General features: G+C 43.8%; 1 protein-coding gene across 4 annotated transcripts in view; it reads right to left on the bottom strand.

The window, feature by feature from the left end:
• Positions 1–26,941, bottom strand: part of MYO9A (myosin IXA) — a 188,774-nt gene that overhangs the window by 70,112 nt on the left and 91,721 nt on the right. For all 4 annotated transcript variants that reach the window (XM_068410045.1, XM_068410044.1, XM_068410042.1 and 1 more), the window contains one exon: positions 5,029–5,145. In XM_068410045.1, the coding sequence (XP_068266146.1) occupies positions 5,029–5,145 (117 nt within the window). The remainder of the gene's footprint in view (positions 1–5,028; positions 5,146–26,941) is intronic.

Here is a 26,941-nt window from a genome sequence, read left to right on the forward strand (position 1 = left end):
ACTTCCATTAAAAATGTCATGGCTGTGACATTTAAACACGGAGCACAAGTCTCAAGGGCTTTCAGCAAATGATGGTCTTGAAGGTACGCTCATGTGCTCTCCAATTCCCAAACCACCAATAAACACTGATTGTTGGAGCTGATTTATGTCACCTCAAACTCACACTGGTGATGTCATGGGGGTATATTTTGGCAATCACAAACAGCTTTGCTTCAAATTCTGGGGAAAGATCTTTTTTATTATTATTTTTTTAATTTATCTGTCTTAAATTTTTTTTTAAAATTTATAATATTCCAAAGCCAATAGTGTAAAAAAAAAATGAAACAAAACCTCATCATCACTAAATCTAAAAGGACTACGCCGATCTACAGCACCATAATATACGGGATGACCTATTATATAAAGTGAGAGGCAGTGATTCGCCACAGATTTGGAAGTTGGGACCTAAAAATAATGAACAGATCTGCATTCAACCCATTGTGTGTTCAGCAATTCTTCCTCTGCTTCAGGTCCAGATAGCCAAGAACTAACGAGTTGATTAAATTTAAATGAACTTTCTTCATGGCCATGAATTCTTCATGAATTCAACCACGAATTTTCTTCATGGCCATTAATTTAAATGAATTTTCTTTATGGCCATGAATTCGTGTTCACCATCATCACCACGTACGCAGCACCTCATCCGAAAACAGCAGCAGGGTTATTTCGGAAGAAATTAAGACAGAATCACAGAATCAAACAGGTTGGAAGAGCCCTCTGGGATCATCGAGTCCAACCATTGCCCTGACACCACCATGGCAACTAGACCATGGCACTAAGTGCCATGTCCAGTCTTTTCTTAAACACACCAGAGATGGTGACTCCACCACCTCCCTGGGCAGCCCCTTCCAATGGCTAATGACCCTTGCTGAGAAGAAATGCTTCCTAATGTCCAACCTGAACCTCCCCTGGCGGGGGAGACACTTTACAAGAAACAAATGGGAAAAGCTTAATAAACCCTTGGAAGAAACACCTTTTGGTCCACCACGATCTACATTAAATCATCATTTTAAGCAACGAGATGGACTTCTAACAATTCTTAACCTAATTTACGGAAGGGGAATTAAATAAAGACTCTCTGAGGTTTAGTAATCTAGTCCTCAAGAGGAAGAAAAATCTCCGACCTCATTAATAAAGGTCAAATTTCAGACAGTTTGTAGGGGATCATGAGAACATAAAAGAAGTTAAAAACGATAGAGAGAAGACCAAGGAAAACGGAGTCGGAGCGAAACCGATACACAGCAGCACTATGAGCATAAAACAAGCCCTATCAAATAACTTATTCACAACTCAGTTCAGAAATAACATGCTACGAATGCTGTCAGCAAGCAAGATAAGCCAAATCCCACTGTGTTTTCCCAAAATAATTCACTGTACATTTAACTAAACTTGGATATCAAAGGTTTGATTTACATCTTCCAAATACTTGTTCGAAAAACAGTGCAAGAATGACGGCCGGGTGTTTATTTTTTTTACCCAGCTTCATCTTTTCATCTTCTCCTTACTGCTGACATCAAATAAACACACATATTGGGATATGAAAATTGTCTCCATTCCCATTGTCCCAAGTTCTCCTGGGGTTTCGACTTCAGTAGAATCTAGGTCTTCTTCCCACCTCTCACCAAACCACCTAGTCCACCAGCAATTAAATAGGTTTAATTAGCTATCAACAGCCTCCTCGCCAAACACCATCTGCACCAAGGAATATTATATGCACCACCGATTTGGTTGAGAATGAGTTTTGGTCAACGCGGTGGTCCTAGGTGGCTGGGGCAAATCTGTTTTGCCCCAGCAAAAGGACTTTGCCGGATGCAGAGATGGCTGCACGTGTTTCCCCAGCACGCAGAGCGGACAGCAAACCCGGATTTCATGTGCGTGCCATATGTGCATCTATAAATATTTGTAGTCTTCTGCAACCTCCAGCCTTCACGACAAACCCTGAGCGACCACAACCAGGCAAATGGTAGCTCTGGTCAAGCCAACTTCTGTGAAGGCTATACAAGCTCTCCACAAGTGGACAGCTGTGTATGACCACTGAAATCAAAATTTACACTCATGAAGAGATATACTTTCATATTCATTTTTCTCATCAACTTCAGATGCAGTTCTCCTCTCATATACACTCTGAATTCAGATGGTTTTGAGTCTTATTCTACCTCTGTGTAACATGGCTGTCATATAAGAAAGCCCTCTGCCAAAAATCCATCGTCTGACAACCTTCTGAACCTTCACAACCTGCGGGATTATTTCAAAGTACGTCTTAAAAGTCAGAGGAATATTGGTGGCATGTGTGGGCTGGGATTAAGCCAGGACAGTTGCTGTAGGGTGAGTCACATATTGCTCACCCTCCGCAAACTCAGGAGTCAGCAACCTTTTGTGGTGAGGTGCAAGATTGTATTTTTCTTTTATAAATCAGAGACTCAGTGTGTTTAGGAGATTTTTTCTGAGGGAGCTGGTAGATGCCAGCAAGTAGATGTCATCCAAGTGCTGAGATCTTGCCTTGCAGCAAGGACCAAGTCCCAGAGTCCGGAGATGCCCCTGCTCCCAGTCTACCTTCCAGTTACTCATTGGTGTTGCCCAACCTCAAGACCACATATGGGAGGTTAAGAAGAACCTATATCCTCATCTGGGGTTTCTCCAAGCACGAGCTGAAAAGGATTTAAAGAGGATTGTAAAGTGGTAGGAAAAAACAAATTAATCGGCATCAGCTCGGTTCCTCCAGGGCAGAGAAGGGTGGTAATTGCTGGTTGGTGTCTCAGCAGCAGCCACAGAGCTTGGGATGCCCTTGGCCGCTTGCTGGCAGCAACGTTATTCCTTGAGGGCAAAGGAGCAGCTATTTCCAGCCCTGCCCGGTCCAGGCAGGCGCTTCTCCTCCCTCTGTGCTGGAAGGACCCAAGTTGGGGGCTAAAAAAAGGGGCGAGGAGGTGACGCTGTAGAACAACTCGAGAGAAAATTGGTTTGTCAATGTTTAACGAAGCTGCTCTCTGCAGCTCTGTGCAATGCACATGAACTCTCTTCTTTAACCTCTCTACCCATAAAATGGGCAGGATTCGTGCATTTTCATCATTTCTGGGACACTTGTGAAAATCAATCAGTGTTCGTAGAGGACTCTGAAGATAAACCTAATCACACTCCTGTCTCTAGAAGTATATATTTCTTGGTACTTCGTGCACTACCTTCCTGTTTCAGAAAACCTGGCCCATGTACAGCCCGGGACCGCCTCGCTGGATCTCACCGCCGGTACGAGCCTGCACGTTCCTGCAGCTCCAGGTCCTGGGCGTTTGCCAGCGCAGGCGGATCTGCTCTCGCACGAGGGCAACGCCGCCCCCAGCTCCCAGCACTTGCTGCCTGACCTGCATCTTACTGCTACACCGTGCGATTTCAGGCAAAAAAAACGGGTCAGAAAATGGGGAATTGGGAATTCATGAGATGATAGATGGAGATGGGCAAGGGGAAGGTGGTTACGCTGCACAGGAGTCTTGGCTGGAGGAAGCAGAGGGTTAATATGCAGTGGGAATGCTGGAAAACAGCACGAATTTGGGCTGTTCTGGCTCTTACTGGCTGAGATTTGAGGTTGGGAACCAAAGTTTAATGGCCCATAAACACCTACCGTTGTGCCCTGCTATTACAGACTGCTGACTAAGCAATAGTGTCCTAGTCTGATTTTGTATTTAAGTATTATGGAACAGATAATATTTTTTAAAAAATCATTAAAAAAAATAATTAGTATTTGAGATGCATTTCCTTGTCAAAATGAATCTACTTTTTCTGCTTCACCAAACACACAAACAGTTTGGGTTTTTTTTTTCCTGACAGCCCAGACAAAACTTTTGATGACCTGGGAAAAAAAAAAAATCAGTAAATAACATAAGATTTTGGGTAAAATATTAAACAGAGGGAGAGGAAGCATGTGCAGTCAGAAGAGACGCTGGATGTTACCCACTTTAATAACCTTGCTTGTTAGAAAAGCGTATTAAAGTCAAATTTTACATGCACACATTTATTTACAGGCTATAATTACGCTCCACAAGCATTTCTAGGGAGTTAATAAGGACCTCCAAGCCTCTGCAGCTTCGGTCCTACGGCATAACTCAAACGTAATGTTAGTGCTTAGCAAAACAATCCTCTTTTTGGCAGCTGCGGCTTCAGCCTGGATGTACAACCCCCCTCAAAAAAAACCCCACACGCTGCTGGCTGGTGCCCAAAATTTCCACACCAAGGGTGGCTGGCGAGCTGCAAGCGTGCGTGGACACGTCCGTACAGCCGTGCTTTTTAGGGTTGGCATCCCCCCCACCGCAATGAGCATGGATGAATAAATGAGAGGTTTTGGAAAGGATGTTCTGGGTCACGGCATCCAGCCCCGCTGTTGCAGGCAACATCACGTCATCCCTTCCATCAGTTCTTTGGGAAAGCGGTTCGGCATCGCGCCGCCTTCGCTCTTCCCATCGCGACCCTTTTTTCCCCCTAATCTCACTTTTCTGCTCGTTATAGATGTGTTATCTCAGCACCTACCGACACCACCTTTTCTAATTATTTCTTGTTCACCTTTTCTAATTATTTCTTGTTCACCTTCTCTAATTATTTCTTGTTTGCCTTTTCTAATTATTTTTATGGAGCAACTTCATCATAATACCTCACGTTATGCAAGATTTCCCTTTTTTCCCCTCAATTATCTATGGTCCTATAGCTTTACACACAAGAAGGAAAACGATTTGGCATTACTCCTGGAGGGGGTGAGGGAACAGGCTTTTGTCGCTACAACAAAACCTCTTCCCCAGCCGCTTCAAGGATATATTATTCGAGGTGCTTCACCCTTCCCAGCTCAGCAAACACCACTTAAAATAACGACGTACTCAGCCTAAAATATTAACCGAGGGAAAATTAACTGTATGTTAAGCAACACGCTGTTAGGAGCCAGGGTAATGTTTTATTCCGTAGTTACCTATTTTGAAAACACAAGAGCGAAGCCAAGAGCTGGCGAGACGTTACCTTGGTGCTTTCTTCCATGTCCTTCGAGTTGAGGAGCGCGTGGTTAATTCTGAACACTATCCAGTCGAACAGGGCGCTGTACAACGATTTAGCCATGGAGTTTCGCACGGTGACAGCCTGGAAGAGAAAAGAAAAAAAAAATGTGATTGGAAATGATTCCTGCTCTGCACTAAAATGGATTTTGCTTCTCAAGCTCCCATGGCCAACGTTCATATTTCTCCCTTGCCAAAGCTTTTGTCTATTATTTTAAATGACGCCGCATACGCCAATGGTCCTGACGCCATCGGGAGTTGGTTGCAATCCCAGGGCCATGAGATGTGCCCCCTGACTTTGGCTTGGTTTCCTTTGGTGCATTCAAGCAGATGATGCATTAGATCACACCATAAATCCCATCACTGGCAGCAAAAGGCAAAAAAAAATTAAAAACAAATTTAAAAATAGAAAAAAATATATAGTTGACTTCACCGAGATCCTTGAAGAGTTTATTTGGGGAGAAGGAAAGAGAAGGGTGGATATTGCACAGCAAGGATAGCAAGTGATGTGAAAGCACACGCTGGGGCAGGCAGCGCCTGGTACCAGCAGAAGGGTTACGAAAGGGGAGACTAAAACCCCTGCGGTAAATCTGTGAGTGTTACTGAAAACTTGAGGTTTTCCAGGTACTGCCAACGGGAGCTACAAATCACGACAGGCAGATTCACCGCTCCTCCAACAGCTCTCCTAGGAAGAGGAATAATAGCTCTGAGGAAGGGCCATCCCCACCATGGTGCTCCCGGCCACAACGCAAAGAGATTTTGCTCGATTAAATTTCGGGTCACTTAGAAGAATAAACCAAGAAACAGAAGGTTCACACATAACTATTCGAATAAAATCTTGAACTATAATGAATCGGTGGCTTGTTACACATTGCCTTGAAATCCTCCTCACCAACCTTCGAGGTACATCATCAGAGCCGCCGTATTTCCCTAACCCCAAGCAAAAGAATAAAGCTCACATCATATCATTTATCTTCTATTAGCTTGTTCCCACCTCTTTTTCCTTCAACTTTTTGGTGGTCCATGACCGAGGATGCTCACAAGCTCACGGCGTACATAAGCCTCGGTATGCCGCTAACCATTGCACAGTGGCAATAAAATGCTGTCAGGTAAGCCACGTTGCAAGGATAATTACAAAATATTGCAAGAATTAACACGGATTTACTTGCTTGCCCCAAACAAGCACGGCTACACACCGAAAACAAGTGTACGATGAAAATATAGGAGCAACAGGATGGAAAGGATTGGTTGTAGCGCAGACCTAGACTGAGCGTGAGCTCTTGAGATGTCTGAGTTATCCAACAAGCGTTGGAAAGTGGCTGGAATTTAGAAATACAAACGGGTCTAGTTCCCAGTAACTGTTTTTTCTTCCCTTTACTGAAGAAAAGGTTTTGGAGAAGGTTTTTTTGCTGTTCTTGTTACAACATGGGTTGGTTGGTTGGTTGTTTTTCCTGTTTATTTTATTTTTTACATATTCCCCAAATGTGGGGGAATATTTCAGTGATTAAAAGAAAATTTCAAGACCAATTCTCTAACCCCACACTCCATCTCAGCTTATTTGATTGGATAAAGCTGGAAAACAATCAGCGCCACTGTCACACCAGAAAAATCAGTCCCTGGGGAAAGACGAAGGCCAAGACTCAGGAATGTTTCTCGCTGCCGTAATGCTTTGTCCTAGTGCAAGCCAGCCCAATTAACCACTCCAACACGTCAATTAAAAATGAAAACCATTTCTATTTAAAGCCAACAAAGAGTGGGATCGTTTCCTCTATACAGTCATATATAGGTTCATATTGCAATACTTTTCTTCCCCCCTTTTATTAGAGGCTATAAGGGATGTGCAGGACTTCACCACTGAATTTTCCTCTTTTTTTTTTTACTAAAATAGATAAGAATATCATTAAGCACCACTCCAGCATTGCCCAGTTTCCTCCAGGGATGTGCAAGGTGGGCTATAAGCCATCGCTCTTCTTCCTGAGATGGGCTTAGCTACATGGCAAGCTGGGAAGCCCATGGAGAGCTGCTCTCCTTGCTACGCTTCGGACCCAAAACCATAATCAACAGCCTAAATCTCAAATTCTTCAATAGTTATTTTTGGAAGCGATGGCTGTATCGTTAAGAGCTGGTAGGAAACTCCTGGCAAAGCAACGTATAGAGAATATAGGGAGGGCGGAGCACATGGACACATGGATCTCATTTGCAAATTTGTTGGCTCTTTATAAGCCAATTTCTCCTCTCCGTTGCACTGACAAACCCAGAAAATTCCTTGATAGACGTGGTGTCATAGCAGACTTGCAGCGGTGTCAAGAGCACTTTGCCCTGTTCACTCCCCGAAACGATGAAACGCAGCGGGGCCGAAACTGGGATGCTCACTTTGCCTCCTCGTACGGGCGTCTCCTCCTGGTAGGATTTCCACCTGGATTTCCAGTCTGGCTTCCGACACCCAAGCTGCTCCAGTGCTGCTGGGTGCTATGGGGTCACCCCAAAACCAGCTCTCCAAGCCCAGCTCCCCGCGCCATGATGGACCTGCTCATGGGGAGCGATGTCCACCAGTGTTGGGAATGAAGTCCATGGTACCCAACATCTGCAGTACCCAGTGCCCGTGGTACCTAACGTCCACGGTACCCAGCACCCACGGTACCCAATGTCCGCGGCACCCATCATCCACGGTACTCAACGTCCGCTTTCTAAACTGAGAGATTTTTAATTGAAAAATCATGTATGATTTGTGAATATTGTACATATTCATACATGTATGAAATGTGAATAGTCTCTGAAATACACAGCACATATCATATATGTCTTATAATCACAGAGTCGTTCTGGTTGGAAAGGACCCTTAAGATCATTCAGTCCAACCGTTAACCCAGCACCGCCAAGGCCACCACTAACCCATGTCCCTCAGCACCACATCCGCATGGCTTTTAAATCCCTCCAGGGATGGGGACTCCACCACTGCCCTGGGCAGCCTGTGCCAGTTCTTGACAACCCCTTTGGGGAAGAAATTGTCCCTGATCTCCAATCTAAACCTCCCCTGGCACAACTTGAGCCTGTTTCCTCTCATCCTATCACTTTTTACTTGGGAGAAAAGACCAACCCCCACCTCGCTACACCCTCCTTTCAGGCAGTTGTAGAGAGTGATAAGGTCTCCCCTCAGCCTCCTTCTCTCCAGGCTAAACACCCCCAGTTCCCTCAGCCGCTCCTCCTAAGACTTGTTCTCCAGACCCTTCACCAGCTTCGTTGCCCTCCTCTGGACTCGCTCCAGCACCTCAAGGTCTTTCTTGTAGTGAGGGGCCCTAAACACAGGATTCGAGGTGCGGCCTCACCAGTGCCAAGTACAGGGGGACGATCCCTTCCCTACTCCTGCTGGCCACACTAGTGCTGATAGAAGCCAGGATGCTGGTGGCCTTCTTGGCCACCTGGGCACACTGCTGGCTCATATTCAGCCAGCTGTCCACCAATACCCCATCCCCAGGTCCTTTTCCACCAGGCACTTTCCAGCCACTCTTCCCCCAGCCTGTAGCGGTGCATGGGGTTGTTGTGCCCCAAGTGCAGGACCCGGCACTTGGCCTTGTTGAACCTCATACAGTGGCCTCGGCCCATCGATCCAACCTGTCCAGATCCCTCTGCAGAGCCTTCCTACCCTCCAGCAGATCAACACTCTCACCCAACTTGGTGTAGTCTGCGAACATACTGAGGGTGCACTTGATCCCCTCGTCCAGACCATTGATAAAGATATTAAAGAGAACAGGCCCCAACACCGAGCCCTTGTCTTCAGGCAGTCACCTGCAGCTTCTTGTCTCTTCTGCAGGTCTTCACGTGACATTTAGGCAGATCCGGAACATCGTGGCACTCAAACCATTTATATTTTGCTCACAAAGCAAAATAAAAATAGCTCCTGCAACGCCAAAACAAATCTCTCAGGGATCAAAGGGAGCGCAACATCTTGCACACATGCAAAAATATTGCTGATTTGCAAACAAACCAGATCAAACGCACTTTAACTTGGCCATTCAGGAAATACGCTGAAGACAAGGTTTTAATCAATAGGTTTCCTGCTTATCAGGCTGGCAAGGATAAATATTTTATTTATTACACAGTGCTAATGCCACTTGTTGAGGTTGGCCAACTTTTGCTAAGATAGTTGGGGTTCTTCATGAGATTGCATTGCCAAATTAATTGGCCTGAAAGTTTTCATGATGGGCTACCTTAAAAATAGACCGACTTTTGGAAACATCTTCTGCCAAAAGGAACAAGGAGAAGACAGACTTAAGAATTAAAATCTCTCTTTGAAGTGTTTTGGAGCAAGGACTTAGAGTTTCGGCAGCGACAGCCTGTGTTTTAGAGACGGCAAAAGATATAATCTAAGAAAACCAAATGGGCTCAAATTAAAAGCCTCTGTAAAACACATTTGTATGCGTAGATTCTTAATTCTTCAGATTACAAACTCTCTAAACACATACGAGCCCATTTTCTGTCTCCTGCCATCCCTAGAGCATCACCATCCCTCTCCATCCCAGGGTTTGTTACTCCTGCTGTGCTGCACTCAGCTGAGATTTGAAACTCTGAGTAAAGGTCTTTTTATGCTGGTGTTATTCAAAATATCCAGATAATCCAGGGAAAGCAAAAGGGTTAGAACCCCTCCCCAAAAACTTGTAATTGGAAAAAGCAGGGAATCAAGTAAAAAAGAGGCATTAACACTCTAATTTGTAGGCTTGCTTCACAAAAAAATCGAATATTAACATTTTCTTCCCTTCCCCTAGAAAATAGTTCTGCTGGTTGCAATCAAATACCAACAAACAATGTTTTTAAAAATTATTATCTACGAAACCTTAATTTTACAGGTTTCTTTGCTATTACACAGTCCCATACCACCTCCTCCCACAGAAGCAATGACTCAAAAAGAGCAAAAACCAGAAAAAAAGCTGTATGTGAGGATAGAAGAAAGTGGTATTTTTTTAATTTTTTTTTTTTTTGCACTGCTTCTGTTGGCTGCTGTTAAAGCCTGTGCAGGGGGGCTGGACAGCCAGAGCCGGTATAGCTCTCAGGAAAATAAATCATATTTTTAATAAATGCCAGAATGATGGCTTCTTTCACCTTGCTCCATCTTCAGAAACCACAACAGCTCATATATAGATAACCAAGATGAAAGCATCCTTGTCTCTTCCTAAAACCTTGTTTATACCAGCAACTTTTTACTCACCCTGCCACAACTTGTTGTTTTTTTTTTTTCCTAAAAATAATAAATAAATCTATTCATGCTCCAAGCTGCCAGTTGAATTTTATGGCTTTAAATATTGAAAAAAAAAAACCATGGACTGAAGCAAATGTAGTGCATCACAAGCAGATGGGCCCCTGTGCTGTAAAGCTCAGGGCACTGGATGGACCGACTCTGAAAAACTCATTAAAAAAACCCTTTTATTTCCAATTTCTTTTCAAACCTCAAGTCTTTCCCCTGACTGTCTCCGACCTTTTGGAGACGCAGGGCTGCCAGAAATAGTAAAACTCAGGCTTGTATTTGTGCAAAGTCCGTGCTGGTATTGAAATGTCACAAATCTTCTAGACTCTGGACTTGGTCCTGGAGCCAAAACCAGGAGAAATCTCCAGCTCTTTGACCCCGATATGGTATTAAGGCAGGGGTTGTTGTAGGGGCAAAGTCAGCGCTTAAGATATATTAATCTACCAGCATGTAATCTAATGGGGAACCTTCTACCCCAAAAAACCATCTTGAATTGAGCACAGGCTGCCACCCATCACAACTGAGCTCAGCCCACTTTTTATTTACATGGCTGGATGGGTTTGGTGGTCAGTGAAGGCTTAATTTAAGGTGCCCTTACCAAACACAGCTCTTCATTTCATCTTCTTGACACAGCCCAGTAGAGATGCCAAGCTCTGCCCTGCTTTTGGACATCAGCTCCTTGTAAAACCCAACAGATGACTTTGCAAGGTGAAGAGATGCCCATGTACCACCGGACAGAGCCCCTGGTCTTTGTTCTGCTGACTCCAGCTTCTCCTGCTCCAGTGCAGACCCTGAAGGCCACGGTGGCAACCAGCCCTCCTGGCAGATGTCCAGTTGACCTTTTATAGATATTTTCACATGATCTGCTGGGATAAGAAGTTCCCCAGCGTGCAGCTCACAATCCTTATTGGATTCAGTGTTTATATTGTCAACCAACCTAATATATGAGCAAGAGTGAGCGATAGTTCAGTTCTAACAATGGAAGATCAAATATTTATAAGTTTTTCAGACTAAGGGGAATAAAGAAAGCCTGGAGAAGAGAGGATGGGTGGAAACAAATGCTGAAGGGCTTTGAAAGGCAAAGAGCACTGGTTTATCGTGCATAATGGCAGCAACATCCCAGTGATTGCACATTCCATGTAGCGGAAGGGAAACAGATCCTGCTGAAGAAAAAGCCATCAAGAAGCTGCTGGAAGCTTCGTGGGTTTAATCAAACACTTCCAGAGCCAGACATTTTCTGTAGTGCGGACCCCACTAGCTCCAGGGAGATCCAGTGTGATACTGAAATCCAAAAGCCAGATCCTCTCCCCAGTTACTCCATCCAGATCAAACCAACCACAGATCGTATCTGGAAGAGCAACCAGCCTCTGACATTCAACTTTAAACATTTTGGACCCAAACAAAAACATATTCTAAAGGACTCTTGTAACCAGCATAAACACTTACACTAACATTCTGTCTAAAAAAAGCCTGCGTAAAATAAATAACCATCTCTGGGCAGTGCATCACTTGACATGGAGACTCAAAGAATTAGAATAAGGCAGAAGCAAAGCAAAGCTCATGCTTTTTGTTATCACTTAGGAAGAGCATTATGTTGATGCACTGATCAATTCCGGGTAAGAAATTATTCCCAAGTGGTATTTAAGAGCCAGCTACAGACCTCTAATGACTTTAAACATCTTAGCTCATTGAGAGATTTGCCCATCTTCCCTCACTGCTAATGCAAAGGACGAGATAGACTGACCCTCGACAAACAGAACAGAAAGGCTGGGTGATGGATTTTTGGGTACCAGCAGCTTTTATGACCAGTTCATCAAAAAAGCAATTAATATTACATGTTAACAGCCACCGAGTTTGCTCAGGAGGGATGCTGAGCATCACTCCATCACTACTACCTCCCGAGCATAGGAAGCACCACGTGCTCCTCTACAGAAAAGTGAGGCAGAAAAACCCAAAGACGATATTGCACAGAAAAAAATGCCCTTTAACGCACGCATACGGGAGAGCAGCAATCTATTTTGGGTCACTATTGTAAAAAACGCAGCTTATGAAGGGTGCATGCGCCCAGAGCTGGGCTTTTGGACCCCAGTTCCCAAGTACAGACTCAGTTAATGAGAAGTGGACTTAAAAAGTAGAACTGGAGAGTAAGTGTAAGCACCAAACTGGATTAAAGCCCTAATGATGATTAAAACCCCACAGAGTTTATTAACTGTGACAGTGCGCAACCCTTATCCTATTTCTTCAGCATTATGCAAATCTATGAAACATCCATAAAGACACGCTGAGTGATTCAGTTGGTCAACACGATGTTATTATCAACCATTTTTGGTCAACATAATGCTGTTAAATCCTCTCCCAATTTTTCACCAGGGGACGACGTAGACGTGGGAGCGAGGTCAGTGCACCCACTCCAGAATTTCTAAAAGCTACGACTACTTGAAAACGGGATGTTTAAACCCCACTTGTCTGGCACAACTCTGGAAACTTCATTGAATCTAGAAGAGAAGACTTGTGAGAAGACAACGATGACTTGTTACCACCTTGTTAGCCTAGAAGATGACTTGTTGCCTTGTTGGTCATGGCCCTTTCTTTGTTTTTTCAACATTTCCCCTAGAGACCGCGTGTGTGTTTTTCTCATTACGAGAAATTTGTGTTACCTACAAATGCAAAACTCCCACCCATCCCAAAAAATCTGGCTTTACAAGCACCTCTCCTTGTAAACTTCCCAGTAAGAACTTGCAATGACCTCCAAAATTTAATTTGTTAAAATAGGAATGATCTGCTTCAGCCGTACAAACTACCTGTGAATTTTTCCTCTCTTAGTGACCCAACAGCTCTTCCGTAACACGTACATGAACACACACGTGTGCGGGTGTTTCCTGCCCTCTAGGAAGAAAACAAGCAATGCACCCTCTCCTTTCAGACCCGTATCAGCAAATACTTTCAAAAAATAATTAGAATAATTCCAGGATGGTGAGAAATGTTTCATTCTGAGTGTGAAGTTTGCAAGACTACGTAAAAAACAGATAGGAGTGAAGTTCTTTGAGTCAAGCCAGGCACCACAAAACACTTTACGCTTTCTCCTTGTGTTTAATAGAAACAGAGATTCCTCTTCTCTTCAGGAAATAAGATCTGAACACAGGAAGAAAGGAAATATCCCGTTCTCCCTTAGGGCCTTTGATAGACTTCCTATAATTTCTATACAAGGATGAAAGGTGCTTCCAACGCAGGGAAAAAAGTTAAAAAGCAGCACTAGGATTCTTCCTCTTCAGGAAATCCCTCTAAAAAATCAAATCTATATACAGATTTTTAGCGGCTCTATGGGGACTTTGTTTGTTTGTTTTTCTTTTAATAGGCGGAATAAATTTTCAGTGCGTTACCCAATGAATCAACTGGCATTTCTGCTCACAAAAAATGATTTAGTGAGCTATTATCTGAAGATCATACACAGGATTTGATCGTTGTTATCATTTGATGTCTGTTTTAAAACCTTCTCAGCATTTCCCATTTCCCCCCCATTTATTCTCTAAGGTGAAATCTGGCTTCATTATTACATTTGTACTTACTGTAACAACACAAGTGTCGTGTTCCAAGATGACTCAGAGGAAAAAACACATTTTAATACCTACTGAATTTTGCCCATGGTATTTACCTAATATTTTCTGATGATGCCTCCCTCCTTCAATCACTTCTGTGGGTTTAAGTGCTATATATAATTATCAAATAGGGAAAAAAAAAAAAAAAAAAACAGGAAAAAAGTGTAGCTGTTTTCTGACTTGACCCAAAGCATCCAGTCAATAAAATTATGCTGCATGCATGAGTAAGTGATGACATAAATCAGTTTCTATTCTAAAAAAAAATCCACATTTATCTCTTTTAAAAATATATTAGCAATGCTTAGCCAGTGCGAAGAGCTATACCACTACTAGGGGCAGGGCTTATCTGAGATTAAAACAAGCAAAACCAAGAGCAATTCAAGCTCTCATAATACACTTGATTTGTGTCTCAAAGGGGCCTGATGAATAGGAACAGAAGCCAATCCTCTGTTCTCAATAAGTCTTGGACGTCAATAAGTCTTGGACATGCAGTAGATTGAAAACAGCGCACGTAGGCATCTAGGTGATGACAATCTCTGCAGTGATCATGAATTACTTGGGTTTGTAGATGTAGGGACAGGAGAACAACCACCAAGGGATGTCTTGTTGAGTCTGTCACTCCTGTTCTCAGATGGAGTAACATTTACGGAAGGGAGAGAGCTGTGAAGCAGAGCTAAGTTAGGGAAGGAGCAGAAAACGAGGAGGATGGTGATGAAGTATAGTAGCACTGCATACAACACCTGCCGGCGCATCGCATCCTCTCTATGGCTGGCCACCAAAGTTGGGAGAACGTTTAGAATCATAGAATCGTTTTGGTTGGAAAAGACCTTCAAGATCATTGAGTCCAACCGTTAACCCAGCACTGCCAAGGCCACCACTAAACCATATCCCCAAGCACCACATCTACTCCTGTTTTAAATATTGGATTTTTGGATTTGAAAAAAATAGATGCAAAACTAAGTTGCTGGAATTAGGCAAGGCCTAAATCCCTCTTTTTGTTCAAACGCAGGTTTTAGTGTCTCCCTCTCATCTCACATCAGGTTCAGCCTATTCAGCGGGTCCCAAGTCACACGTGTGCACGCACAGAGAATTATGGTTTCCTGCTGTTCTGCTCGCTTTCTATTTATGACCGAATACATAGTGCGTCTGGTTTACATTCACAGCCGTGTCCTGCGGCGGGAGATAGATTAAGCAGCTTTTGTGGTTTCCCTTTGGGTCACGGGACATAGGCTGAGACAGGCAGGCTTAGCTTTTTTTTTTTTAAACTGAGGCTTAACACCGAGAGGAAAGTACTCTTGCAGGATATCAGACTCTAGCTTAATCCCTATCTTGGCATCAAGGAGCATTATATCATACTCAGGCTGGATAAGTATGATGTAATTTTCCACAGTCGTATTTTATCTTAGCATCATATTAAAATCCTGTCATTCTCGTGTTTGCTTCTCCTAAGAAAACTCGAATCATTAATGCATCATGCTGACTGCAGCCTGCAAAAGGGTTTTTTATGATTTTTATGTTTGATTAAGGAGGAGGAAAAGTATCTTGAAAACGATCATTAGAAGATGAGGAGTGATAAATGCAAGAGGAGTCTAATTACAAAAAGGAAAAGTTCATTTAAAAATGCTATAAACTGTCCTGCAAAGGTTCATTTTTATGTTTTATTTCTATGAAAGTACCTGCAAACTATATACTTTAAAACAAAAAGAAACCCCGAAGCTCTGCTCTACCACAACTTCTGGCTCCTGCCTTCCCAGCTGGCCGCCACGTCCCAGCAGAAACCTTCCACTATCATCCCAGAGCCGGGAGGCAGCAGGGTGTCCTGCCAATGGGTTTCATCCAAGAGATGCAAGTGTCAATGATGTTTTCCAGGACTTATGGGTGGATTTTACAAGGAGAAAAAATAGACTGGAACGTCATTCCAATACAATACCAAATCGTTCTCCAATACAACACTGAAACGAGAAGGCATTGCAGAATTTTTTCACTAAATCAGTAATAAAGTTCTCAGATTCAGAGAGATTTTGTTGGTACTAGTTTCCAACTTCATGTATCAAACACCTTTAATTCTTCTTATGCTCTCCCTTCTCTAGTGTTAGTTTCCCAGGACCTTCCATTATCACCTTCCTTGGACCAATTTCCCAGTACCTTCATGATCACCTTCCTTGGACAAAGTTCCATCCTCAACCTGCCAGTCTGTATTACTTAGAGGTATTTTTAGGGGCTCTCTCAAACCATGTCGACACTCTTCCCAAAAAATCCCAACCACAACAGGAGAATTCAAATCAATGGTTTTGTCCAGTGAGACAATCTTCCTGCATCAATATATCATCAGGTTGACAAGTCCTTCAGAGCTACCAGCTTACCTGCTACTCTAGGAAAAAAGAAACCCAACCTTTGTCATTAATGACTTTAGAAAATTATTATTAAAACCATTTTTAATGTCATTGCACTCTTCATTGTGGGTTAACGTGTTCATCCTTACACCGCTCCCTATCTCGCATACTTGTTCCCACTGAAACGTCTCATGCCATTCCTGTGCTAACACGACTCCCAAGGAGTAACACGGGAACTGTCAGCACACTTGTGCAACCTCCTCCCCTCCTTACTCATCCTCTTGTCGTTAGACGGACGTTAATAGGGAAAAAGAAGTGAAAAATCTGAAACGAGAACGTCTTCTGTGGATGTTGAGGACCCACCTACTGTATCTCAGCTGGTGGCAGACAGGACTTGGAAAAGGACAGATGGGAGACCCGTCATCCCCGGCACAGACTAGAGCCTGCCTGCTATTTATTTTTAGAGAGGTTTTGCAAGTCCTCGTCTATAATACTGTAATATCATAGCTGAACATCTGTAATATGCACCCAGGTTACAGTCAGAACCAAACTAAACCAACAAACATCTTGTTTGTGATTTTCTCCGTATCTCAACTGTGGAGCCATGTGGTTACAAGTGCCATCTTCCTAAAAAGATTTCAGTCAAAGTCTTCAGCCTTCTGATTTGGACAGCGTGGTTAGAAAATGTCATCTCTAACAAATCAAAAGAGACAAACAAAAAATCCCCTCTCTTCCTGAAATAAAACTGTTCCAGAAAATGAGTCTGTGGTTCTCACTTCTCCCCACGGAGGAAAGGATGGCATGGAGCACCCCTACTGAAAGGTGCTCACAAAGAGAAACCATGAGCCCACCATAAAAAGCTGCAGAAGAACAGAGTCACCAGGCAGCCAAATCCAAAGAGTCTGCTGACAGCAAAGGTTTCAAATACTTTTTTCAAACAAAAAAGTGTTTTCCTCCACCTGTGTTCATCCAGAGTCTATCAAAAAAAGAGTCAACCAAAAGGGCCCCGCACTTCAAGAAAGATGTTGAGGGGTTGGAGCGAGTCCAGAGGAGGGCGACCAAGATGGGAAAGGGTCTGGAGGGTCTGACCTACGAGGAACGGCTGAGGGAGCTGGGGTTGTTTAGCCTGGAGAAGAGGAGGCTCTGAGGTGACCTTAGTGTAGTCTACAACTACCTGAAGGGAGGTTGTAGTGCAGTGGGAGTCGGCCTCTTCTCCCAGGCAACTAGCGATAGGACAAGAGGACACAGCCTCAAGCTTTGCCAGGGGAGGTTCAGGTTGGACATTAGGAAGAATTTCTTCTCAGCAAGGGTCATTAGCCATTTGAATGGGCTGCCCAGGGAGGTGGTGGAGTCACCGTCTCTGGAGGGGCTTAAGAAAAGCCTGGACATGGCACTTAGTGCCATGGTCTAGTTGCCATGGTGGTGTCAGGGCAATAGTTGGACTCAATGATCCCAGAGGTCTCTTCCAACCTGATTGATTCTGTGATTCCGTGATTCTGTGAAAAGCATGAACTGAGATCCCCTTCAGTCCGTGTTTTCACAGTGAAACCGGTACATAAATAAATTAATAGGTTACTTAGTGGCACAAGAAATAGATGTGTGACCTGACTTGAGGAGGAACCTGTAGGCTACATTTAGGGAAATGTGCTCACCCACTTTACAGGCACAATGTACCAGCATTCTTCACATGAAGCCCAATGCATCGCCAAAAATACCACTTGAGCTTTTAGAAGCCAAATTCTGCCTTTCTGTTGGCCCTCCCCAAGCAGAAGACACTATCAAAGACTTGTTCTGTCAGTGTATTATCATCTTCACTACAACCTTTTTTCTTTTTGGCAAGCTTCCTCAAAGGGAAATTTTTTCTCATCACACCTCGGCTGCTACAGCTGTAGAGGCAAAGTCTGTGCAACACATCCTGTCTGGCCACAGAGTTCCTACACTTCTTCCTACGCCAAGCGTTGATAAACAGCCTTAGGCTGAGAAGAAATCAATGTAAAAATATTCAGATTGAGATTATATAGAAAAATTCCACATTCCAAGCAACTGTACCAAAATCACAGAATCACAGAATCAATTAAGTTGGAAGAGCCCTCTAGGCTCATCAAGTCCAACCATTGCCCTGACACCACCATGTCAACTAGACCATGGCACTAAGTGCCATGTCCAGTCTTTTCTTAAACACCTCCAGAGATGGTGACTCCACCACCTCCCTGGGCAGCCCCTTCCAATGGCTAATGACCCTTGCTGAGAAGAAATTCTTCCTCATGTCCAACCTGAACCTCCCCTGGCGAAGCTTGAGGCTGTGTCCTCTTGTCCTATCGCTGGTTGCCTGGGAGAAGAGGCCGACTCCCACTTCACTACAACCTCCCTTCAGGTAGTTGTACATCCTGCTTGGGAAGAACTGACTTGCTACGCCAGGAATGGTTCGTTTCCATTCTTACAGAAATTTTCACATGAGTTTAACCTAAATTTAAGTAACAAAAGGGACTCTGTGAAATTAAAGCATCTTTTCAGTAATCAGATGTAATTAAAAGAACCCTTTAAAGACTCAAGAACGGATTTGATGACAGAAAGGGCAGTTGGAGAGGGGAGGATGATTACGGGCAGAGCGGTCCATGGAAAGTCAGCATTTCCCTTCTTGAAGTCCTTATTTTGGACTCTGCTCAGAAATCTTGAAATCTGAGAGCCTTCCTTTTTTTTTCCAGATATTAGCGCCAAATAAATAGTATGAACACCGCTAACACACAAGAATTTCCATGGTGGCACAGAGGAGAAGAGTAACCCATAAAATCTTTGCACGTGAGCGCCGAGTTCCCAGGATGTTCAGATGTATGTTGTGAACCATGAAGTTCTTCAGGCTTGCGAGATCCTCATAGACACGAGCTCCATTCAGCCAGATCTCAGCATCATCTCCCACGTACCACTTCATGGGAACGTTAGGGCATATAATCATATCATAATGTGAAAAAACAATGAAATAGGTTAATAAAAGACCCAATGTTGAAAGACTTGGTCTTCCTAATAAAGGAAGGATGCTGCATCCCATGACGAAATACATGCAGGACACCAGTCTGACAAAACCACTAGTCTCATCTAATCCATATTCTATCACCAAGCAGAGCTGTTCCTCCCATTTTAAAGGGAAAAATGAGAAATCTAATCCCATGAAAAAGTTTCTTTTGAAGTTCTACACTAACAGGTTGCCCTCATGTCCTGAAGGAGAGACGCTTGCTCGTCTCTTAAAAGCTTTGTGGTGTTTCAGTTTTCTTCTATTAATATTTTTGTGTTAATTCTGAATACACTCATCAACGTACCACATCTTCAAAGGAATCCTGCTAAGCTCCTGAGGCTAATAACCCGTGGTGACAATGAGTCTCCTAAGCTAATGGGGTTTGGTATAAGTAGGTGCTTCCAGCAGTTTTGCTACTTTCTATTCCATTAAATGTCCCTCACGCTTCAGGACTGAGAATTTTCATTCCACTTTCTTCATGCTATTAATTACTTTGTCTGCTTCCCACTTTTTCTCCTCTAATATTGTCAGTCTGTTCAACACTCATGATTAGTTGCAACTATGATCTTTTCCTTTGTGTTTTTTTTAGCATCTTAGGTAATGTTACACCATTAAATGTTCTCCTCTAGCTTAAGCTACTAACACAGTGCAGTTTATCGTCCAAAATAACCATCTTGTGATGGTTATTCATGAACATGCCAAGTGCCTTGTTTTCATCAGCAAGAAATTCATGCCAGATGAGGAAGGTCAGGGTGCAGTGACACTTTATGACATGACAAAAAATATCTAATGGCTTTGTGCCAACCGAATGGAGCGAGGTGCCTGCCCCACCGCTCCTGGGCAAAGGTTCCCTCATCTCCCCCTTTCTCCACACAGCCCAATGCTGGTGTTTACTAGACTTCTACTGAACTTAGAAACAAACCCAAGTCTCCTTCCGCTCCAAGAACCTTCTCTAGGTTAGCTAATTGAGTCAGCACAGACCCAGGGATGACGAACATCTGAGACAATGAAAGGACGGAGCAAGGCTGCACAGCCCTCAGCAGACAGAAGACCTGGAGTGTCTTCTCCTGCTTTACTGTCACACTAAAAACACGGTTCAATGTTTATTACCCTCTGCTTTTTCCTGCACATAGCAGATTTTCAGGAGACTGAATATTTTGGTTAGCAAATCTGACCTGAATTGCACAAGCGCTTTTCCAAGTACTCATTAGTTGATTTCTCACGGACCTACAGCTGCACGGATTTATGCAGAATAAAAAGCATTTCACAGATTCAATTGAAATTCGGGTGCTCTGCACACCATCACGGAACAGTTCGATGATCACAGAATCACAGAATCAACCAGGTTGGAAGAGCCCTCTGGGATCATCGAGTCCAACCGTTGCCCTGACACCACCATGGCAACTAGACCATGGCACTAAGTGCCATGTCCAGTCTTTTCTTAAACACCTCCAGAGATGGTGACTCCACCACCTCCCTGGGCAGCCCCTTCCAATGGCTAATGACCCTTGCTGAGAAGAAATGCTTCCTAATGTCCAGCCTGAACCTCCCCTTCCACGGCCCCGTAACCACCTGCATGTAATGCTCATTTGCTAAATAGCATATAGCCATTTAAGCAAAGGTATGACCGCACATTATATCCTATAAAAGCTTGCAAATAAGAATTTTCAAAATATCTTGGCATTACACAGGATTTTAGCAGACCCCAAGAACTAGGGATGCTTAGGGCAGTGCAGAGAGACTTAAAAAAATACGTTTGCACCCCAGATCTTGCTATCACAACATAGAAGAGTGCCATAGGGACAGGAAATAACACACCCTTTTTTTGTGCCCCACAACATCTGCTTGCAGGGACCTCCCTGGACATACAACTCAGTTCCTTTCAGTCCCTCAGGTTTTTAAGACAGCCATTTTCCACTTACAATTACGAATACACATTAAGTTAAACACAAGACATATTTATGGTGACACTCACCACATCAAACAACCAGCTCCTAACAGCTTTCCAAAATTAAAGGAAGGGAAGAATCAGGTCAGTTGTTGCCTAAGAAGTTGTCCCACATCTTTTATTTCCCTTCTGTTGGGCAATTTCACATCAGACTTCTTCCAGAAGTGTGAATTAATTCATTAACTAAGCCTTAGGGATAAAACGCCCTCGGTCACAAATGGCTGAAAATTATAAAGATCTGTTAAAACAAAGTCTTTTTGCAAAGTCATTCGCTTCAGAAATCCCAACAGAGGTAAAGGAATTGAAAGCGTCATGGAAAAAAAATCTGTTTTCTGGAGGGATGTAAAAGATTCACTAAACAGATGTATTTACTTTGATAACAAGTTTTTCCTCATCTAATGAAGAACACGTAAAAAATGCAGAGCCTGGTGAAAAACAGAGAAGCAGGTGACAGACGCCAGCCTGATAAGCAGAACAAATGGGATGGAAACAAGGTGGGGATGGCTGAGGAGCTCAGACACGGGGCTCCCCTCAGGCGTGATGGAGAGGGAGAGTGAGAACCACCAGGCAAGATGTTGACTGGGTTTGAGAGAGGTATATGACTGTACGAGTCAAGGCATAAACCAACGGCCTTGGAGCCTTGCAGTGAGCTGAGATGGAAAAAACCTGAATTCTTTGAATTATTTAGATAGAAGCAGGACGACAGACATGGCCCAGAAGAGCAGTTCCTTGCACAGATTAAGCTTAAGATGATGCTCAGGTTACAAGCAGGATCAAGAGAAAGACTTTTAACAACCCCCAGGTTCTCCACAAAGATTTGATTGAAGTGCTCTGCTCCTGCATCGGCTGCGTGTTTCCCACCGAACATCAGTCAAGGTCGCTTAATATTTAGCACGTCTGGGTTTTTTTCTTTTAAATACCTGAATTGTGGTTTATGAAACTTTCCTTCTTCAGTAGAAGGACTGCAAAAATGCACATAATAATATATGAAAAAAATGCCCAGAGGCTGGAGTTGAGAGGCACTTGGGGAAGGACAACAACCACCCTCAGCGTGCATTATTATTCTGCTACCATTAAAATCCCATCTTTCCCTATTTCATCTACATGCCTGCTATATTTTACCTTATTAGGAAGAAGACATTAGGTTGGACATTAGGAAGAATTTCTTCTCAGCAAGGGTCATTAGCCATTGGAAGGGGCTGCCCAGGGAGGTGGTGGAGTCACCATCTCTGGAGGTGTTTAAGACAAGACTGGACACGGCACTTAGTGCCCTGGTCTAGTTGCCATGGTGGTGTCAGGGCAACGGTTGGACTCGATGATCCCAGAGGGCTCTTCCAACCTGATTGATTCTGTGATTCTGTGAAGAATACTGTGGCTGTAGAAAGATGCCCAATGTTCATGACAGACCTGAATCAAAATAACCATCCCAGACATCACTGGTGGCTCTCTTGTTCCCATAGTCAACTCTTTTCTTTTCGAAGGGTCCTCATCACCGCATTTTATTTGCTAAATGAAGCGGACTTGGCCAGCTTGCTGTTACCAAATACTGCCCTCACCCTGCACGGATGCATCGTGTTTTCTCTGGAAATCCATTAACTGCTGCTAGCTCCGTTAATACACCATCTCACTCCTGATAAAGATACTGGCAGCTGTTTTTGGACAACAAAGCAAGACCTCTGAACACAACTGCAGCCTTTCATGTTCATGTAGCCTTTTTTTGGAGTTTATCTACAGCGTAAAGCTTCTAAACCTTAGCGCTCGACCAAATTATGCAGTCGTTTCAAACACTGCATTAAAATACCATCCAGCTACTATAAAAGGAAAAATGAATGGTTCCAGGAGGCAGCTCTGCGGCAGACAAGCCAGCGTGGCTCTGAAGATAAGAGGCAGCTGCCAGAGGGAAATATAAGCATTATTTATGGATGTGGTATCCTCGCTTATTTAGATTTCGACAAGCGCTGCAGACGCAGACCAAGAGCGGACAGGCAGCTCTCTCCGCAGGGCTGCAGGCACAGGGGGTCTACAATCAAGCCCACGTTTGCCATCAGTGCCACAGCAAGGAGAGGGTGCAACTACAAAGCAGTGATGATTTTTACCTTCAAAACCAGGTCTCTCCTTGATTGCCTCCCCTTAATTTCAGAAATAACCAGTAGCTCCAGTGACACAGGGTGGTACTTGAATGTTAATACCATGGTCAGACACAACGTCTTAACATGACACCATGATTTACTGAACGATCAGAAAAACCTCATGGCACATTACGCTTTGCAGGGTCTCCTGAAGAACCACATGCTCATTCCATAATCCTTGTAATACCTTGAGGACAGGCACTGACTGCACGTCAAGAAACAACAGATCACACCTTGAAATGGGAGCTCAGTTCACAACAGTTTATCTGCTCCTGGCTACGGCCCTGCTCAAGCAGATGCTGCTATCACACTTCTTGGACCCTCCTGGGTGAAACAAAATAAAATCTGCATGTGCTGGGAATAACTTGTTCAGTAGAAGGTGACGGCACTGGCAACTGCTGGTACACAGAAGGTAGCGATTTTGCTTTGCTGGAGTCCTACCTTCTTGTTGGACTTCAATGTAACATTTTAACCCCTTAACTTGATTTAGATCCTCCAAGGTCATCCAGCAGAACAGTTGTATGCAGGCAAGACTCAAAAAGTCTTGACTTATTCAAAGAAACGGAGTTGACAAAGCCAACATTTCTGCCTAACTTAAAAATGGCAGGCAAGCCATGGGGGCAAAGCCCGACGCAAGCCATGGGGGCAAAGCCATTCAGAAAAGTCATAAGCAAAGAAGTACAGTATGAATAAACAGAGAGGAGATGGTTGCTAATTGCAGCTTCAACCTTCAACACTGGAGGCTTCAGGCTGCTGGGATGTCCATCTGCAAGTTGTCCCCACAAGGACATTTTGCAGCACCCTTTTACCCGAGCATCAAAAAGTGCCGGGATAAAATATCTAGTTTTACACAAATTACTGCAAAGATTAATAGAACAAACCCAGGAAGAGAGCCTGATATAAATTGATAACTGTCACGAAGGAGGATGTTCCAAACGAGGAGTTGCCAAGCGCTCAAACCACAGTTTCAAAAAAAAGAAATCAAATAAAGCCCCAAACCACAGGACAGTGTTTCTAATCAGCGTACAATAACAACGCAGCGAGCAAGCATGCAGACAGCGAGGAATGCGGCATCACTGCAAATCCAACAAAGGCATCCTCTGCGTGCGCTTGTGGGGCTACAGCTCGGGAAAACGGAAGAGAAAAGGCTTGACTTGGTATAATAAAGTCCAATCTCAGCTCTGATGCCTCCAAACCTCTGAAGGAAAGGATTACTCCAGGCCGCCTGTGTCTCCTCTGCCCATTCAAGGCTATTAAGGGGGGTGACAATTGTCAAGGCAGGACCCTGAGGTTACAGATCTCACAGGAGCCAGACTGTGATCACAGAATGATCACATCAGCATCAGCCATTTCACAGAAAGTATTTCTGCATCGAGTTGTCATCCATATATGTGCCAACACGGTGTGATGAAAGGGATCAGCAAATGTCAGCCCCTGTACAGAGCACAGTGAAACAATGCCTGAACCCCTATAGCAAGTCCACCCACCTGTACTGAATACAATATGTGTCTCTAGCATGGAGTAGATGCACGTAGGAACCTCATCGAAGCTCGAGACCCCATCCCAAACGTAGAGATCTCAAGGCTTTTTACATTAGAATGTTTATTTCAAATTAAAGCTCCGTACTTCCAACTCCTCACTAATAACCCAAAATTCATAAAGACGTAGAAGACAACCAAGAAACCCAGGTCTAAAAGTGCCTCATCTACAGAGCCAATAGCTCCATCAGGAGACACACAATCTCTTCAACAACAAACTCTCCCACTATCCCAAGTGATCTCACCAGTGATGCTGGAGTTAGAAGCCCAATGCTACTTACTCCCACTTTACCCATAGAGTCCAATAATTTACTACTTCCACTCACAGCTTAGACAACAGGTTTCAGAAGCAAATAAAATTTCTTAGAATTCCTTCTTTTGCTGAGCTTTTGTTCTTCTTTTAGTAACTGCTACACTGTGCAGGTTGCCTGCGTAAAATTGTTCAAAGCCTGGGAAGGCACTTGGTAGATCCAAGCTGCTCTTCTTGATGGTGTACAAAAGCAAGCACGTGCTAAAATGCCATTTTTACAACCCTTTTTTGAGAGCCACTACAGTCTAGTCTTTGCCAGACAAAATCCTCCAAAACTTTCAGTGTATCAACAATGCAAAAAACATCACGCACTTCAGCATCTGAAAAATAAAGTAGCTGCTACATACATCATCGCTCTATCAGGAAAGGCAGTTGCCTATGAGTTATAGGAGTCGTGGTGGGACAAGTCATGGCTGAAAATCCTCAAAACCTCAATCACTCCATCCATTTGAGCCTACTATAATGCTCTTTTGTAAAACACACAAGAAGAATAACCAGCCCATTTGTTCCCCACAGTTCCAACAATCCAATTAGTCACGAGTGGGATCATCAGACATCAGTATTCTTTGTAAAGTCCCAAAATGTCAAATGAATCTTACTCTCCCTTCCTGATTCAGATGGATCTGAATCTAAGTCACTTCTACTCCCTGAGCCAGAGGAAGACCAGGAGAAAACCTCTTATCATGGTGAGGTTCCAGTTAAGAGCATCTCAAATTCTTCTCTAGTATGACGAGCATGAGCAAGTCAGTAGTGAACCTGCTGCCAGAGAGAGGTCACCGTCGGCTAAAATGTGGTGGTCAGGATACTAATGTGGTAAGGACAGTGAATAAAAAGCAGGGGTGGTGCCTATCTTTTCTTAACACAATTCACAGCTTCTTACAAAATGATTTCATCAGGGAGATTACATCAATCTTTCCCACCAGAGCCTTGTGCTCCTTTGTCTTCCCCCATGGTCACCACAATCACCACACCCTGGTCTTTCATTTCTTGTACTACATATTGGTGACAAACCTTTAGAAGTGAATACTTGAGATTCATGAGCAGAGACGTCACCAAAACCATTTTGGAAAGCACTTGAGAAATTCATGCTCAGCGGTTTTAGGTAGCAAGAGGGGCTTCTTTGATCTCAACAGGAGGAGCATCTAAGTAAGACTGTTTCAAGCTGTTTCAATACAAAATCCAGTGGCCTGGGTTAAAATATTAGAAGACCTAAGTTTTGCAGTGAGGTAGCTGAGGGCATATTGCTTCATGTTGTTCCACCATCACCGCTGTTGGGCAGTAACCTCCAGCAGAAGAGTGGTTATAGTTATGTTTTAAACTTTTCTAGCGATTTCTTAAGTCACAGAATCACAGAATCACAGAATCAATCAGGTTGGAAGAGACCTCTGGGATCATCAAGTCCAACCATTGCCCTGACACCACCATGGCAACTAGATCATGGCACTAAGTGCCATGGCCAGTCTTTTCTTAAACACCTCCAGGGATGGTGACTCCACCACCTCCCTGGGCAGCACCTTCTAATGACTAATGACCCTTTCTGAAAAGAAATGCTTCCTAACGTCCAACCTGAACCTCCCCTGGTGAAGCTTGAGGCTGTGTCCTCTTGTCCTATCGCTAGTTGCCTGGGAGAAGAGGCTGACTCCCACTTCACTACAACCTCCCTTCAGGTAGTTGTAGACTGCAATAAGGTCACCTCTGAGCCTCCTCTTCTCCAGGCTAAACACCCCCAGCTCCCTCAGCTGTTCCTCGTACGTCAGACCCTCCAGACCCTTCACCAG

This window comes from Nyctibius grandis, chromosome 11 (genome assembly GCF_013368605.1).
Source record: "Nyctibius grandis isolate bNycGra1 chromosome 11, bNycGra1.pri, whole genome shotgun sequence".
Taxonomy (NCBI): domain Eukaryota; kingdom Metazoa; phylum Chordata; class Aves; order Nyctibiiformes; family Nyctibiidae; genus Nyctibius; species Nyctibius grandis.